The 18,904-nt window shown below is 39.7% G+C and overlaps 1 protein-coding gene across 2 annotated transcripts; it reads left to right on the top strand.

Moving 5' to 3' along the window:
* The first annotated feature begins 11,457 nt into the window (after window positions 1–11,457).
* Window positions 11,458–16,388, top strand: LOC6546877. Of its 2 annotated transcripts, none has more exons than XM_015157034.2 (3): window positions 11,458–11,703; window positions 14,477–15,093; window positions 15,639–16,388. In XM_015157034.2, the coding sequence occupies exons 2-3, from the start codon at window positions 14,478–14,480 to the stop codon at window positions 16,169–16,171; spliced, it is 1,149 nt and encodes a 382-aa protein (XP_015012520.1). In that variant the 5' UTR covers window positions 11,458–11,703; window position 14,477; the 3' UTR covers window positions 16,172–16,388. The 2 variants fall into 2 exon arrangements, with proteins under 2 accessions (XP_015012520.1, XP_026836852.1); XM_026981051.1 differs by lacking the exon at window positions 11,458–11,703 and adding an exon at window positions 13,032–13,052.
* The last annotated feature ends 2,516 nt before the right edge of the window (window positions 16,389–18,904 follow it).

The raw sequence follows: 18,904 nt of genomic DNA, 5'->3' as shown, positions 1-18,904 counted from the left end.
ATTTAGAAATTTATTTTTTTTTAATTTTTTTGTAATTTTCTTGATGTTATGATGTTGTACAAATTCAGAAAACTAACAAAATGTCCCAAGGCTGAAGTTCAAAACTCCATAACTCAACTAATCTTTATCGGATTTTGAAGTGGCATACCTTTAAATGTTTCTGACGCAATTCTCTAAAAAACTGCATTAAAATTTAGAAATTTATTTTTTTTTTAATTTTTGTGTGATTTTTTTGATGTGATGATGTTGTGGAAGCTCAAAATGTCCCAAGGCTGAAGTTCAAAACTCCATAACTCAACTAATCTTAATCGGATTTTGAAGTGGCATACCTTTAAATGTTTCTGACGCAATTCTCTAAAAAACTGCATTCAAATTTAGAAATTTATTTTTTTTTAATTTTTTTGTAATTTTCTTGATGTTATGATGTTGTACAAATTCAGAAAACTAACAAAATGTCCCAAGGCTGAAGTTCAAAACTCCAAAACTCAACTAATCTTTATCGGATTTTGAAGTGGCATACCTTTAAATGTTTCTGACGCAATTCTCTAAAAAACTGCATTAAAATTTAGAAATTTATTTTAGTTGAATTTTTTTGTAATTTTCTTGATGTTATGATGTTGTACAAATTCAGAAAACTAACAAAATGTCCCAAGGCTGAAGTTCAAAACTCCATAACTCAACTAATCTTAATCGGATTTTGAAGTGGCATACCTTTAAATGTTTCTGACGCAATTCTCTAAAAAACTGCATTAAAATTTCGAAAATGTTTGTAATTAAATTTTTTATTAATTATATCCAATTCTCCTAAAGTAAAAGGGTATACTAGATTCGTTGAAAAGTATGTAACAGGCAAAAGGAAACGTTTTCGACCATATAAAGTATATATATTCTTTATCAGGATCAATAGCCAATTTGATCTGGCCAATATATCATGTTAAATTTGCCAAAAACTTTTTGTCACGCCCTCTCCAACGCCCATAAACCGCTAAAAACTGTCACGCCCATACTTTTGAAAAATGTTGTGGTATTTTTTCCGTTTCTTATATCTTGTAAATTTCTTTAGATTTGCAAAAAAAAGTTTAAGTTTTTTTTCATTTTATTATTTTTTCCCCAATTTCGGCCGATATTCCAGAAAATGTTGGAAATGTTTGCACTTCTACCAGCTGAGTAACGGGTATCAGATAGTCGGGAAACTCGACTTTAGCATTCTATCTTGTTGTTTTTATGGCAGTTAGAAGCGGTGAAACACAAAAACAAATCAAAAACTATTGAAAACATTTGGTTCATGTGCACTTTGTACTTTTTGCTCTTTGCAGCTGAGTGCTTTGTTGTATTTTTTGATCGCTTTTTGTTTGTTTACTTATTCCATAAACGCATTTTTATTTAATGCCGCTGTCGGCATTGTTAAGTGAGGTTTGGTCAAGGTCGAAAATCAGTTTCGTTAATTGGCTTGGGATTGATTTTCTGAAGAGCACTTACATTAAACCACTTCTTGGCTTCATTTTTGAAGTTATTTGATAGAATATGAGTGGTTTTCTAAGAGCAATCACTGAAGTATTTATGCAAAGAAACCGTTTAGAGTTGGCAATTTGCTGGACGGAGTAATAATGCAAATTTATGTATGCATTTCGTGAACAATTTCGTGTGTGCGTGACGCCCAGTGTTTACCATTTTGGCCTCCGGGCTCCAAGCCAAGTCAACCATCCATTTGGGCCAGCAATTAGTGGCCCGTTGAATCGATAACCCGTCCAAGTCATCATATTCATATCGCAGAATTCTGCTTGCCTGGCCAAGTATGTCAACTGTGCATAATGTGTGGGTTGTTAAAAGTTTGCCACACTTTCTATTGATTGGATGTGAGTTCACCTTTTGAATGAATCGCCCGCGTAAATGGAGTGTGATTGAGTGCTGGCTCCATTAAGTTAAATTAAGTTCAGTAGACATTCCGGCTTGAAGTAATGCTGCTTGATGCGATGAAATAAAATGATTTAACTACTGATTGATATACATATGTAAGCCCATATTGAATCGCTTTTTCCCTTAGGGAGCGCCATGATTCGTTTCGGTTACTTTTAATGAAGCTACAGAGCATTAATCAATTCGCGAGACTCAATTATGCTATAGACTCTAACCAAAAGATTATATAATGCGGTCCAGTGGCATCCCGAATCGGATCATATTAATAAGCCATTTCGATGAGCACAAAGGCAGCGGCAGAAACTACGGATAAAAACAGAAATGAAATACACAGAGACAAAAATCTGAGTGAGTAGTGGAAAAGAGTTGTTGTTGGTCTGAAGATGCCACTTGAAGTTGCGGCCAACGGGTTTGGTATTTGCTTTTGTCGCATTGCAGGAAGTTGCAAGTTGTCAGCGAGTTGGCCGCATTTGGCAATGCCACTACCACGGGATTGATGACGATGATGAGATGTTATAGGGTATGCTGGGGTATATAGAACATCAGTTGCAATCCACAGAGACTTTTGAGATTCCATTGAAGTGAAATGCTTAAAATTGCCAGATCTGATGTTGTAGCGAAAAACTGAACATTGTCGGATTTTTTTTTTTAAAGTAATTAGCAAAATACGATTTTAAGGCGCACGTTGGTCAGGAAATTTGGCGCTCGAGAGGAAATTGTTTGGTTTTTTAATTTAGAAAAGGTCTTCCAACTGAAACCCAAACTCAATTAAAACTTAACTGTAGTTGTAAACTTTTTATGTGTACTACTAGGGAATGGAATCACTAACTTTTGATGACTTCAAATTCAGTATGGTGGTGTACTAGCATTAAAACGCACATTAATTGAGTCATGATAGTGAAAATGCAATTTAATTGTAGTAAAATGGATATTTACGGCGGACTGCTGCCGCAAAACGGATCTCCCACTTGACGGCTGTCGCAATCAAAATCAAAATTATTTAATTCGGATGCGGCAAATGAATGTGCAACCGGCAATTCGCGACTCTCGTGATGCTGCCAATGCGGCAATCGGTGGAAACTGCGACTGCGACTGCGCCCCCGTTTAACAGTAAATCGGACAACAACAAAACTTTCACTTTCGGCCGCCTTTAGCTGCGTCTCGTTTCATTTTGGCCAAGTCCCGCCTCCCTCCCTCCCCCCGTCTGTCTGCTTTCTGTTTCTCTGTTTTCGGGCAGGTCAGTTTCGGCCCGTTTAGTGGTAGCTGGTAGCATACTGTAGTTAACTAACTGACTTCGGCTTCGATTCGCTGGATGGTTGAGTGCATTTTCGATTTGGTCTCTCTCTCCTGTAATCAGTGGGCACTTGTTGTTGTCTAAGAAAATGTTGTAATATAATTTTAATTTGTACCCAGAAATGATTGCCAATTGCCGCTGCCTTAATGCTGATTATACAATCTTATTTTTTTTTTTTTGGTTCGTTTTCATTTTTTCCTCAAACGAAAGTGTTTCGGGCGCTTAAAGCGCGCTTAATCCATAGCCCACACAGATCTGAAACACACAATTTGTGTAATTATTATCCCGAGTGATTTGGCCTGGCGTGCACCATTAGATTTTTGTTTGGATCCGATTGACCTGGGGCGGATTACCGAGCAGGGTCATTTAGCGTGGCCATAACCGACGGGTAGGCCCCACATCGAGGGTCCGTTGTCTTTGAGCCAGCCCAACTTGGAGCGTAAACAATGGCTTGTTGATAACCCAAAGCCAAATAAATGGGCACTGGGATAAAAGCTACTTTGCCCATTCAAACTATCATGATTTATGCCATAATTATAATAAAAAATACAATTCATTGTTTTAATGCAAGTTAGTTAATGGGAATATTATGATAACAGGCTAGTAATCCATTAAATTCGTAGATAAAATACAATGGCACGTGCATTTTCTTGCCGTGTAACTGGGCCTATGGACTTGAGCCCTGAGGAAATCCCAGCTACAAAGGCAAACGGCAAAACGAAGCGCACATGCGTGAGGTCATCTTCGCGCTTTAATGTCAAATGGTTCAGTGCTCTAATGAGAGCCTCCGAGCCGGATCCCCTGCCCGAAGATATAAAATACGTCGAGAAAAAGCAAAGACCCCTGTCGAAGATTGGTCAATTGGATCTGGCCAAGAGGCGGTGAACGGCTGAACGGCTGGCGGGGCCACATCTGCTCGCCATTTTGTCGCAATCGTGTGGCAAGAAGAATGACCAAAACAAGACACATTTTCAGCCAGTCCAATTTTTACAACTCATTGCGATAGAGGCGGCGACGCAAATATTGCCACGGTAATTAATGCGATTTCTGCTCGAAGCTAATTAGCTTGTGGCTCTGTTGGGCAGACACCGTGATAAAAAGTGTAAGTTAACATTGATCTGCAGATTACTTTAGTTTTAGCTAATTAGTTGGAATGGGAAGGTATACAGTTGGAATGACCTGACCAACGCTATTTGGCTAACATTTTGGTATCAGTCTTAAGTATATTTTGTATCTTTGTATCTGCGCAGGTGCGGTTGGATCAAGTAAGTTCTCACAGCACCTGCTCTTTGCAACATGTTTGAAGTCGAACTTGACCCCAGAAATTTTATTGGTGTCTTGCATGCAAATTGAGCGATTGTTGCTTTTGCCTTTTAATTCCGTTTTTGTGAAGCTTTTTTTTTAATTTATTCGTTGCTTTGTGGTTTCCCTTAATCAGCCTCGCCTGGCTGCCAAATTTGTGCGTTTAACGGTGTTCGTTTCTGTCGGAGTGGCCGACAAACGTTATGGCCATCTATAGCTCCATAGCCTCCGAATGCCACAAGAACCCAATGTATGGACGTGTCCAGTTTGCTAATTGCCACACAATATCAGTCACTCTTTGTCTTTTGTAGGCCACTATTTAGCGATTGCAAAATTTAAGCAGGCGGCGGAATCAGAAACGGAATGTTAATAAATATATTTTTATTACAGGCACATTCGTTTTTCCTTCTGATAAAGGAACGAAAATGAAACCATTTTCCCCTATATACAATAACACTTTAGCACTAGCGTTTTATTTATTCGTTTTCATTAAAGATAGGTGCTGATAATTGACCATTTTTTATGAGCAGCTCTAGAAAATGGTATCAAATAGTTTAGTATTCGCCTCAACAGTTGACCATAGATGTGAGCTAACGATTTATTTAAAATTCCTCTCTTAAGTGCTAATCAAAGCAAATTAAAATTTGCATAAGCCCAACACGATTTCCTTGTATTCAATACTGTCGATCGCAGCTGTGACTTCATAAAAATGTGTTTGGACTGCAGCGATTTGGTCAAATGAATATAATAATGACAATGATGATGACAAGGAAAAATTCACACACCACTGACAAGTTCGTTTGTCTTCTGTTTATTTAGGTATTTATGTTCGAGGCAAGGCAAATAAAATCACATTAGTGGTGGTAAAAGGTACAATGCATAAATACAAATAACTCTTTACTTTTTTATGTCGCAGTGTAGGAAATGATCATAATGGGTTAATAAGAAATAATAAACACACAGATTAAATATTATGGCTTGCCAAATTATGGGAGCCTTGAGTGAATTTGGACAGTACTACTGTGTGCTGTTTTTTTGGACAATTGGCCGTCAGTGTGTTACTTACATTGCCAAATGCGAAACCTAGAAAATCGGGCTTAAACTACACCAATAATGAATAAGTTGGCCAAGATAAAGTTGAAAAATGCGTGAGGTAGGCCAAAAAACGCGGACTAGCTAATGCAACTAGCTGAGTCAAGTGCTTGGAAATTGAACTTAGGGGATACAGATACAATTATGCTCAGTAGTGAAAGGCACATTAATGAAATCTTATACTTGCAGAAGGTGAACGCGTTTTAGTCATACAAAAATCTATAATATTTGTGCGTCAATCAACGAATTTGTATATAAATACAGCTAGAGCATAGCTTTGTCATGCAAAAATAAATTTATTTTGTTTGCAGGCGGAAGCAAATTAAAAAGATCTAAAGTAAATTGATGAATTGGATTTTGATATGGAAATTTTGTACGCCAAGTTAGGTCGTCGTTTAGTATTCGTAAATTTGGATTGAAGTTGATCTAATTATTACCAACTCGATTTCACTAAAACCTAAATAATTTAGACCATCAGTGCTATTATCTCCCCTATCATTTGCGATATGGCGGCATTCAATTTCAATTAGCAAGCTTTCCATGCAATTACTGTCTAAATTATGCACATTCAGCGCTGTCCGAACACCATGTCGTATGTGTAATTGTAGCCGCTAATTAAAACCAGAGCTCAAGCTCAATGCTTAATGCAAACAATGCAAATTGCGCATACGCCGCGTAAGCCATTGAACTTGTCGTCAGTCAGTAGTATTCAAAACCCAGCACACGGGCACTCCGGCAGATGGCGGAGGTTTCAACAATTACGGGCAATCCCGGGCTGCTGCTCAGGGAATCCACTGAATCCCGCTGAATCCCACTGATTATGATGAGGCCTATCGTGCAATCATGATTAATTAAACATTGTGTTTAACAAGTTTCCGTGTCAAGAGTGGTTGCTGTAAAAATAATGGTTGCTACAGCAAGTGCAACTTTTTGATGGTTTTCTGTGAGAAAGCCAATTTTCTCGTGATAACTCAACTTAGATATTAGGAAGTAACATTTTCTAAAGAAGTTCATTCTTATTAAAAGGGTGCTAGCTATTATAAGCTTACTTAGTTCTTATTTACTTCATATATACTTACCAATTTTTTTTACGCAGTTATAAAGATTCTTACGAATCGGCTTAGAATCTTAACTATTGTTTCGTTTCGAGGTCATATACAAAACCAACCTCTATACATCTGATAATTGTGGATCATAATCAACTTAAAGGCATCCGCTTAATCTAGTTTCAGCTGCTGGTTTCATTTTCAGTGTTTGGTTTCTAATTTTCGCCCGAAGTTTCTGCGTTTCGTGGAGCATTAATTGATTTAATGATTTTGTTGGCCAAAAACAAATGCCCTGGCTAGCCTGAAGTTAGCGATAATAATTTTAGTTGCGTTAACGAAGCGTTAAAAATCACCAAGCCAGCAGCATAAGTGGCAACAAACTGTTGGCGGCTTACCATCAAATATTGTCCGAGTATTAAAGTATCTTTTGGATAGCAAGTGCTTCACGCGTGGCAAACTTTTTTCAAGTGCAGCATGCAATTTTGCAATATTAAGAAGAAGAGCACGGGAAAAAAGTGAAACTCGGAGTATCTTGCAGATAGTCGAGCATAACTGTAACCATAATTACCGACAGCAATGAAAAGCGAAACAAAATTAATGAAGTGTGTGATAAGCGCCGAGGGAAAAACTAAAAGAAAAGGAAAACCCCCCATTCCGGCCAAGACAATGCCTTTGATACTCTGCAACTTGGTTCCCCCGGCGATGTTCATATGCACATAAGTATCTCGAAGCCAGTGCCATGTATCTTGTGGCCGACACGGAAGTGCGGGAAAAAATGTTTCGTTACTTGGCCAAAACAATGCACAATGTACTCACGCGCAATTGTTAGTTTTTGTTTTTTTTTTTCTCCTCACAATACGTTTTTGTATCTTGAACTTGAGGCATCATCGAACAAGATGTACTATCTGTGGGTGTATCCGCACTGCTTGTATGTGGGATTTCTGAGCAGGGGTGTTTTTGGGTGTGCTGGGTTGACATGAAAAACTGTTTTTGGAAGTGCTGATTTGGAGAACTACTCCTGCGGCTGTGAGTAATAGTTGTCATGGTAATGATGAAAAACTATAATTGGAAATCAATTGACAACTGACAGTTGTCATATTTAAAACCATTATACAAAAGACTTCTTAAGAAGAATGAAAGCCACGAGAAACGACAATGGCACTTATAAGCCTACTACATTTGTAAGATAAGCCTAAGTTATATGAGATAAAACGAAACCACCTTAACTATGATATACCCTTAATCTATGTCTATACATTTATTCAATAAAAAATTCCTTGATATGAGAAGACGCTTAAAGCAACATAAGCATGAACAAAATCCAAAAAAAAACAATAATCAAGAAAAGGCAGAAACTATTTTGGCCAAATTATGTCAGACTTGCCTCCAAAGATGTCTAGCTCTCGTGATGTTAGACTTTATTTTGCTGATTTTTTCTGAGCTTCACACACATATGTGGATTTTCGTTAAGATGATTTGTGCCAGTGCCACTTGAACTGTGCGTCAGCAGTGATTGAGGCAGATGGAGCCCGAGATGAAGACGATCTCGGAGATGGACATGGAGATGGAGGCGATGGAGGTGATGGTGGTGATGCCTGGCCCTCGGCATGTCAGATGTCGATGGTGATGATGCTGCTGCTGATGTTCATGTAGTTCGTCTTTTATCTTGTGGTTTTTTGTTGCCCCGATGTCTGCCTGCAGTACTAGGCATTATTGCATCATCAAACGGATTGAGCAATGAGTAGATTTAAATACAAATTTAATGGTTTCAGTTATGGCCCATTGTATTGGGCCGGGGTCGTTAAACCGAACCAAAAAGTGGCCTATCGATACGATTTATGCCTGAGAACAAATGACGCCAACTGATAATAAATCAATATTATTGTGAAGTTAAAATTGTTTAACTGTGTCAAATGTAAACTCATTTTAAGGCATTTAAACTAGTTTTTTAACTTGTTTAACTGAAATGTCAAAATTTAAGTGGAAACCAGATCGACTAATTAATTAATCTCAAAAACACAAAATATGTAAAATATACGAAAGATTGCGAGACTAGCATATTTAATATATATTGAAATACGCAAAGATTTTAGTAATGCTATAAAAGTTATTGCTATGTGTAAGTTTTTAAAAGGAAATTAAGCTTAATTTTATCCTTACAACTATGTACATTTGATAAGTAGGACAAATAAAACACATTTCTGAAGTTCATTATATTTCGGCTTAAATGATTAATTCACGTTTAAGCAATTCACTCAAAGACGGATGCAAAAGTGGTTGGAGAAGGGATTTTTACAAGCTGACAATTGTCCCAAGTTCGGCAAAGGAACCGCAAAAAGCGTTTTGCTGACACACCAAATGGGAAGCACACAATTACCGGCCATATTTCTTCCCTGTTTCTCTGCCATTCGGCCGCTTTCCTTTTGTGGGCCGAACACGTGCAAAATGTCCAACACGGTGGCCAAATGGGGCCAGAGAAGTAAAAACGCCATAAATGCCCAGGTCCACTTACAATTATTGCCCCAATGCAGAGAAATGTTGCTGAGTTGCAAAAAAGCCAGCTATGAAAAATCGAAAGTGCCAAGCCGAGTGACAAGCGCAGAGCAAAGAAGTAAAAAGAGTCATGTGCTATAGGCTATAGCCATTCGATTCGATTCGGTTTAGATTCGGATTTGGTGTTGGTGTTGGTAGTGGTAGTAGTGGTATTGGTATTGGTACTGGGATTGGGATTGGAATTGGGCTTGGGTGCAGCGCAATCTGCGACTCGGCATCTCTAATGCTCGCTGCAGCTGTTGCCAATTCACATTGGTTGTGGTAACCGTAATAACCAAAAGGGAATGAAGATATTATAAAATGTTGAAAGGTGCATAGTAGGGCTATAAGTGTAGGGAATTTAAAAAATATTGCCAAGTTCGCAAAGTCCTACATATGATAATGGTTGTTCAGAAAATGTTCACTCAATCAAGTTGATTATAAGATTATATTATAGCTGTTTTAATGGCAATCTATAAATTTACAAATTCATAAATGTAACAATTTGTGGTATATTCTTACCAATAAGAAATGGCTTCGCAGTTTTTCTATGCCACAACCAAGAGCATGTTGCACAATGTCGCCGGTGCGAGTATCTGAAAGATACCGGGCGAAGGAGCCGAGCACACACGTAGTGGAATTGGAGCAGAGATCAACGAGTCTGCCGCCAGTCAAAGGCAACCATCTGGTTGTGGCACCGCCCCCTCACCACCCCCGGAAAATCCACCACCCCCCGCTGGGAGGCCAGGTGCAGCCGGTTTCCTGTGCGTTTCCACACGTTGCAACGTGTGCTGCCAGTCCCAATACGACGTACGCCATTAAGAGCGGCAAATTGCTCTGGAGCCTCTGAATGGGGGCCAAAAAGTGCATATGTACGTATATGTTGGGGTTCTACGGCAAGGAATGTAGGCCTGATGAACTGCAGGGTGGCTAAATGAACTGAATGGATGCCTAGAAGGCAACAGATTGCGAAACTCTCGTGACCAGAAATCCAAATAACATTCGAATGCTGAGTGGGATAAACTTGCAAGACATTTCATTTCTGATATATTTCTAGCCAACTTTTACAACGGAACGCCTAAAAATAAGTTGGTATTTACTTATTTTCTAATTATTCGTAGAACATTTGAAGTATTTTTGAAAAGCTTGGCAAGTTATTTAAACATTATAACAATAAAACTTATAGTCGCTTACTAACAGCTGTGGTCGCTGAGATTGCGTAAGTCCTTTAAAACCCGCCAAACAATTATTTGTTAATTGACTTTTTTTGGGGACACATCTGACCACAAAATGTGGCCCACTTTAGGTGGCTTAATTGAAAGGCTTTTGGTCTGGTCTATGGGCCATCAATTGATTGTTTGCACTCGACACTCACCGCAAAAGGAAATAATAACTGACCTGACTGAATAAACACCATAAATATCGGCACGACTTTGGGGATACCACAACAAAAAAAACCACACCGCCACCGCATTGAAAGTGAAAGCTTTTTTATGGTTTTTTTCTAACAATTTATTTTATAAATACCTTTTGGTAGCGAACGAAAAAATGCATAAATTATTTGGGACTTTGCCGCTGGTGATGGGAAAATGATGCTCATGAGAAATGATGCTCATCACCTGTTTTCTTTTCATGAATTCAAAGGCGGCTAACATTGCCCCACCCAAATGTCGGTTCAAGTTGAAGTTGAAGTTGAGGTTGAAGTGATGCAATTTCTCTCAGCAACGATTTCAATTTCTTTCCGCAGTAAAAAAAGACTTGAACTTGGCAGCTGCTTTTTGTAAACCACTTACTCTAGCAATGGTTATGGTCACTATGCGGAGAAGTTAAACGATTTTGAAAAATGACTGTAATATATAAATGTTATGAATCAGCTAATTTTTCAATGGTGACTAGATCAATTAAGAATTTATACATGTTCACTGCCCTTTTAGATATACTTTCTAAGAGCAATTCCCATTCGTTGTGTAATGGAACCCAGTTTCTCTGAACTATCTTTGGCATTTCCCTGGCGCAGCCGCATTTCAACGACTCACAAATTTGCATATCAATGTGACTTTGAGTAGCTCCGCGACTGTGACATAATCACTGCCTGTCATTTTAATTTACTGCTAATTAATTTCAGGCCGCCCGAAATTACATTTAACCAAAGACATACAGGCTGAATAGCATCTCTGATTAATTTTGATGGAAATTGGCAAGCGAACCAGTGGCAATCGCAACCAGAGGATCAAACTAGTTCGAACATGCTGCCAGGCAAGAGCAAAAGTCTTGTAACTTGGCTCAAACCGTTGGCCAAAACAGTTGAGCGCCGGTCGAAGAAGCGAACACAACGCGGTTGCGCATGCGCGTGTATCATGTGCGGATCGGACGTGCCAGAAATTCACAATTCAAATATTGGCTAAAAGAGGGTTCTATGACCATAAAAGTGTTCCACCCCGCCAGTGACAAGTGACCAAAACCGACGACCAAAAGAAATTCAAATTCAAATTTATATCCCCTACCAAAAACCAAAACAAGGTGAATGAAACTGCCGAGCAAACTGTGTCAAAAGCAAAGAAAGTTGCGATTTTATGAGTGGGATTTTGAGGTGTATCTTCAGCTTTGGTCTGCTGTTTGTTTTCAATCTTTTGCGGGCTTGTCGCGATTGAGTGATCATCTGCGTGGGTCTGTGCCACATGAATCCGAATGCATCGCAAGTGTAATAATGATCACCATCTAGGGCACTACGCCCAGGTATGCGAGGGAACTGTTCTTCCCAGGTGATTCATTAGCGAAACTTCTGCTCTTCTTGGATACTTTTCAAAGGTGCGGCAGAAGCGCCTTTTGAATTCATTTCACCCTGCTCTTTATTGGCTTGATGTAAATCCGCCTTTGGTTATGATATCACTCGAATAAATATTTATATTCGAATACTTTGCAAGGTCGATTGGCATTTGCCAAACATGTTTCCAGTTATTTTGCATTATAATTCGATGTCGAAATATTTACCTTATTTTTTGCATAATTTGTGGTGAATAAGACTTGGTCAGGTGGTTAATTATTACCTTAATTGAAATCTTCGGAGAAAACCAATTCAGTCAAATATTTTAATGGAGGCGTGCCAAACTTGAGCAGCAATTTTAATCAAATTGTTAAAATGAATGAGTGCTTTACTTTAGCAAAAAATAGTTTTCAAGTTATAACTCTAGAAGGGATATTGTGTTTGCGAACTTTATTCTTTGAAAATTTCTAGTTAAGGAATCAATTTAAGTTAAGCAAATTGTTTTAATTGTTTTTAATAAGAATAGTTTTTGCTATTTTCAAAAGTAAAGAATCTTTTTGTATATACTAAATTGTTATTTAAATTTGCGATTGCTGTCATCCGTCTTAATACGTTTTCCGGATATCCAAATATTGATAGTTGACTTTAAGCTTAACTCAGGCGGAAAACCACTATCAATCACCAATTGCTAACAAGCCCGACTGATTACACAAAGTAACTCGACGCGAACTTGACACATTTGCTATGCAAATGGCCAGAAGCCAAAGTCAAAGCCGCAATTTGCGCCGAAATGAATCTGAATCTGAACCTGAGGTTGACCGGGGCATTCAGCCAACCGCAGTGGAGCCATGAAAGTGCCGGCCGAAGATGCCAATTAATGAACAGGGCCTTTGGGCCGTAAGTGGTTCCATATCCACGAATGTGTTTGCATATGCATCTGTAATTGCGGCTAAACACTGCGCATGCAATTAACTTTTCACGGCAAGGGCCACGTGGCGCTTACTTAATGCGAGTTTCACCAGCCAAGAACCTTTATTATTCTTATCAATTTGTTCATCAGTTATCAGGAATAACAACTGCATATCGAATGCAAAGTGCAATATTCGTAAGCCTTTCTTATTTGTTCTGTATTTCAGCGAAATTTGGTATTGACTGCATGTTTGAGTTCCTTTAAATAATAAATAGCTCAAAAACAAGCCCTTCACTATTTTCCCTCGCGTGCAAATCACTGCAACTGCATTCAGATGGGCTTGTGTGTATATTTTGTGTTTTGATATATGCCATAAAAAGTTTATAGACCCTGAAAGACCCACAGATACACGATTTTATTTGCGTGTCACAGTCAAGTCACGTTGTTTTGTGTTTTTTAGGTACAGTTTGTGTACTTCATAAATTATATTCCCATCTGAAACCTTTTTCTTGTTCGGGCCGAACAAATGTTAATCGATATCCGAACAGATTAAAACAAACCAGCTTAAAACAAAACCAACACAACATTTTTATGCAAATGCACAAATTACAAATGCTTCGCAAAGATTGCGCAAACCCTTTTTTCAAATGGGCGTTTTAAAGAAATAGCTGAGGGGAAACACCTAAAAAATAACCAAAGCCTATCAAATGTATAAGCCCAAAAAAGTTGGTTAAACAAATTCATAAATATTTGTAGCATTTTCTTTGAACCTTTTGTTTTAACTGATGTATTAATAATATTTTCTGTGTCTATTTAGGCTTTTCATTCAGCTTGCAGTAGAGATTTAATCTAATGAAAGAAATGTGGACCGTTTTTCGCTTATTACATTGATATTGTCTTTTATGTTAAATAAACTTCGAAATGTATATTTAGTAAAAAACTAGATTTTTTCCATATATCGATGTATAAATATACATCGGAAAAACTCGGTGTAGTTTAATTCCAATTCAATAGCACCGCTACTGACAAACCGATCAAAAATCTGGTTAACCTTCTCGGCAAAATGCAAATTTTTGTGTATTTTTTCATGACACTTATTTCACTTGATTTTGTATTGCATATTTTTGTACATTTATACAGTTGCTGGCGGGCTCCATTTCAGATTTTAATTAAATAGCTTGTTTTTATGATATTTGATAAGTAAAGCAATTTGTTTTCCATGCCCGAAACGGGTGGATGGGCTTTGTTAATTTTCCTTTGACGTAAACCAGTTGGTTGGCTAATGGAATATCGCGGCTTATTGGCAATTGGAATGCCAATTGATTGGCCACACTAAGTTATGCAGATCCATAAACCGGCTAATGGTTGCAATGTGGAGTCGTGAAGTGTAACACCTGCAAAAGATATAGCCGGTGTGCGATATAAGCCGGCATTAATGCCGCGGAAAATTCGCGGCCACCGCCGAAGAACGGGTTCCATTGGTTGACGGAAGAGTTTCAGTTTCAGCCACAAAGTGCGTTGCGTAACCAACCAGTTGATGCACTTGCTCATGGCTTTCCCACACACTCCGCACTTTCCCAGCTAATATTTATGTATCTCTCCTCGCCGATTTCTTTCAGCATGCGTGAACGCAGCCAAACGACCCCCAGAAGGCGACGAGCCGGTCCAAAACACGCCTTGCCTGGCAGCTCCTCCGAGGGAGTGGGCGCCCTGGAGTCCCCCTATTACACCATTGACAACACGGAGGATATATACGGCACCACGCTGCTGCCCTCGCAGCGCTGCTACGTAGATCCCTGGGATCTGGAGAACTATGATTATGTCCGCAAGAAGATCGATGATGTCACCGGTGGCGGGGAAGCGATTGAACCCGCCTACGGTGTTGGGGGCAACTCACTGACGCCCAGTCCCACATACGGATACGGTGTGGTTGGGGGTGCGGGCGTGGGCGTGGGCATGTCGGCCACAATGCCACGCCCCCACACCCAAAGTCGCCGGGTGTCGCGTGCCCAGTGCCAACTGGAGTGCTGCATGCCACAAAGGACGCGTCGCCGGAGCCGCAGCGCCCGCAAGGAGCCACTCTACACGGCCAGGAGCGACATCTACGGAGTGCCCAGCCGCTACGAGGACTACATGGCCACCATGACCAGGCAGCTGCAGCTGGACAATGGCGAGGATGAGGAGCCGGAGGACCTTTATGGCGAGGAGCAGCGGCAACTGTACAATGGCTTTGGAGGTGCGTGTAAAACCCAATTTCAAATTCAAGCTGCCTTTGATACTAGCTTTTAATTAGAAATTTCTTGCATGTATTATTAACAGTTGTATTTCGTTATCATTAGACTTAAATTACACAAATACGTTTGGTTTTCATGTTCAATGCCATTGGATTTTTTTTAATTAACGCAGTGCGTCTTTTATGGCAATACAATTAAAATTTAATTACAGATCTCTGGCTAAATCATTGCATTTTGAGTTTGACCATTTAAATTCATTTAGAAATAAATGCATTCGATTTCATGCGAGTGTGTTGATTACATTCTCATTATTTCTTAGAGGTCTATATTCATTACCAAAGCTTTGAGAATACATATAAATGTTTATATTCATTATTAAACCCTTGAAAACATATGCAAGTATAAATGTTTTACTGACTTTAAACCTATCAAGTGTTTAAGCTTAAATGTTGTAAAATATCAAACGGGTATGAACAGATACAGATAGATACAGTTAGATACAGTTTCGATAGCCATCTCTAAATAAGTGCCATCCCACACCTTTCAGGCTTCTCCAGCACCAGTTCCATGGAGCACCCCTCCTCCATTGGCGACGAGCAGCCCGTTCCCCAGCGACGAGCGGCCACCCTCCAGCGCCGCTCCGTTCCCAGTGAGATGCAGCGGAGCAGCAACATGGGGGCCGGAGGATACGGAACTGCCCCCCATCCGCGGCGCAAGCGGAGTGGCAAGTCGGCGTCCATGGCCGCTCCGCCGCAGATCGAATTCCCCGCCCCGCCGCCACTTTCGCCCGCCTACGACTACTGCAATCCCTATGCTACACTGCCGTACTGCAGCATACCGGATTGCAGCGAGTGCCAGCAGCAGATCTATGCCGCTCCACCCTCCACGCTCTACGGAGCCGCTGGTGGGGATGGCAGCCGGATTAGGGGCTCGTCGCCCCATCATTCCAGCGGAGGCGACTCGTCGCTCTACTCGGGAATTTACGCCCGTAAATTCGGACTGAGCAAGAAGGGTCTGCTGCAGATCGACTACTCCTGCAGTTGGAACGATCTGGACCGGGTGATGCAGCGCCATTTCTGAGTTCCACGGGCCGCAGCGACATGCTTGGGTTAGGGTTACTACACATCACGTTGGCACCAGTCGCGAACAGAAACATTATTGTACTTAAGTCATTTTGCATTACAAATCCACACACACACACACACACACACACTGAAGACCAAATAACTAAACATGTTTGTCGTAGATATGTAGTGTTTTCATATTCATACTTACTGAATAAACATTTTGAAGTCAAGCATTAAGGATTGTAGTTCCTATGGAAATTTCAAGGTACATAACTTGGAAGTTTCAAATAAGATAAGATAGATATAGACTTTATTATAATATTGCCAAGTTTAATCCACTAATTGGGGAAAGCTTTGCAAGCAAAAACTTGACTCGGCGACAAAGAAAAGTTTTACATTTTCCACTCTAATTAGTTGTGACGCCATGGAAAGAATGTTTCATGTTTGACAAAATGTTTGGGGAAAATGAGAACACGGAAATGGTTTTAGCACCGGACTTTGATGGATGTTTTTGGGGATTGTCAAGTCTAAGTTTGTGGAACAAATGCCAAATGTGCAGGTGTACGAATGAGAAATAAGTGGCGGCAAGCAACTTTTAAACTTTTAAAGCACACCTTTCGGTGTTGAATGAAGGAAAAATCCATTAAACTTTCCGCCAGCAAAGTGGGAAATGCAACTTCAGCTCGATTATCTCAGCCGGAGGTGCACAAATACATGGGGCGAACTGTTCAAAGGGGAAAATCAATAAGGTAAATAAAACGGAAAAGATTTTCCTCTATCTCCTTTGCTCTTGCCCCCTGTTTCTCACCGCCCCTCCCTTTTGCCGCTGAATGCGATTTCAATTTCTCAATCCAATTTACCTTTGCAACAGTGTATACACACCAGTACACAGACAAAAATTAGGTGCATGCTTTAAATATAAAATAGAATAACAATGCTGCAATATCACTATCCAAAATACTGTTGTATTTGAAACATACACAGCGGAAAATTTTCAAAAATAAATTGCGAGTAAAGTTATTGATAAAAAATATAATATATGTACATGGTTTTGCTTTATTACTGCTTATGCAAATCAGTAATTAAAGAAAATGCTCATTTAAAAGTCAAGCAAATTGAACAGTTTATTGCTTGTTTTCTGTGTATGAATTCCAATACCAACGCAAACACAAATACGAACCAAAGTACAAAAACACAAAGCACAAGTAAATCATAAAAAGCAGCAACAACAAGCATCTGCAAAGCGAAAATCTGAATGCACAAAAAGAAATGGGAGGAAAAATGTTCCAAGTCGAAGGGAAAAAAGACATCAAAAATGAGGAGCTAAGGTTTTTGCTATGCACATAAAAGCGCAAATATTTGCGCAACATTTTCGTCGTCGTCGTCGTCGGCGACTTGGCGATAAAAATCGAACCAGAAAAATATGCAAAAAGCTGAACAAGCCGGAGGGGAAATAAAAACGTCGCACGAATAAGCCCGGGAATATAAAAAATATATGTATATATGATGTGTATATTAGTGTGGGTCCCTCTGATTATTTTTTTTTGCCGGGAATTTTCTTTTGCCTTTATTATTGTATAACGTCAAACATTTGCATGCGGCGACGCCTAAATGTATGCCACACTTTGTTCACCAGCTGCCACACCCCCATCAAAGGCCCCTGAGCACCCTATTCCCCCCCTTGGCCACTTTTTGCCACTTTTTGCATTTGCATTTATGTGCGGCGCCAATTCGAGCTGCCACGCCTCCGGCCTGCCCCTGCCTACACCTGCCTGCCCCAAACAAATGCAAATCGCAGCGAAAATATTTCGCACTTTCACGAAACTCAGTTGAATACCTGGCCAACCAACCAACCAACCAACCACCCACCTGCCAAACCCAAAGGCCCACCTGTGATTCCTATCTCGCTGCGAACGAGTGCTCGAATTTGGCCTGGAAAAGTGCTCCCAATTTGCCAGGCCCCTCGACTGCAGCTAAACAAGATGAAAAGCCCTCTTCCGAAAGGTGTTTTGTCAGGCAATTTGGCAGCAGATCTCTAAGGGAATGCCTAATTTAGATAGGCGAAAAACTTAGATTTTTAAATTTGAAATAAATCTGAGAAACTTTATTTTGTTAGCTTTTAATGATATGGTTTATTATGTCTTTTAATGTTTTTAAGGGCATTTTGACTCTGAATGTTTTTAAAAATCATCCAAAGTTCATTTTGCTTAGCTTTTTGTTGCTCAACACTTAGAATTAGTTTATTTAATATTTGCTTAACCCCTTTTTAAACATTTATTGTATCGATTTCTACAATAGAAATGGAATATTTAAGAACAGGCAATATAGAATTTTCCACCTTTTTTGCCGCCGCTTTGTCGCTCTTTTTGCCATTTTTTCCTTGTTAACTGGCTAAGTTGAAGCTGCGAGCATCGGAATAGAGATGAAATGTAGAAAATTTGCGATTTTACGTTCTATTCTGCCTGGCCGACTTGAAAAAGGGCCAAATTGTCAGCGACAATTGTAAGTCGTTTGCACAAATTGCAAGTTAAATGGATCCTTGCCGCCGGGTCTGCCGCTCCATTTGATGGTGCAAGAATGGCAGGACGACAAGCTGGTTGCATATAATGCGACTGACAAATGGAAATGAGCTGAGCGTATCGGGCAGCTGGCAATCAGATGAGTATTATCCTTTTCAGGAAAGGCAGGAAGCAGCTGGCTGTACAATTCCCTCAAGCAGTCAGGTGCATGAAAAGAGGATTTGGCT

Source organism: Drosophila erecta, unplaced genomic scaffold, assembly GCF_003286155.1.
Source record: "Drosophila erecta strain 14021-0224.00,06,07 unplaced genomic scaffold, DereRS2 tig00000092-arrow-pilon, whole genome shotgun sequence".
Taxonomy (NCBI): Eukaryota; Metazoa; Arthropoda; class Insecta; order Diptera; family Drosophilidae; genus Drosophila; species Drosophila erecta.
Note: the sequence above shows the minus strand (reverse complement) of the source record. Positions and strands in the feature narration are given on the sequence as shown.

Bases quoted from the DNA above. Each gene is read 5' to 3' on its own strand.
- LOC6546877 (XM_015157034.2), top strand. From the start codon at position 14,478: ATGCGTGAACGCAGCCAAACGACCCCCAGAAGGCGACGAGCCGGTCCA. The intron at 15,094-15,638 runs GTGCGTGTAAAA...CACACCTTTCAG, and splicing joins ACTGTACAATGGCTTTGGAG to GCTTCTCCAGCACCAGTTCC.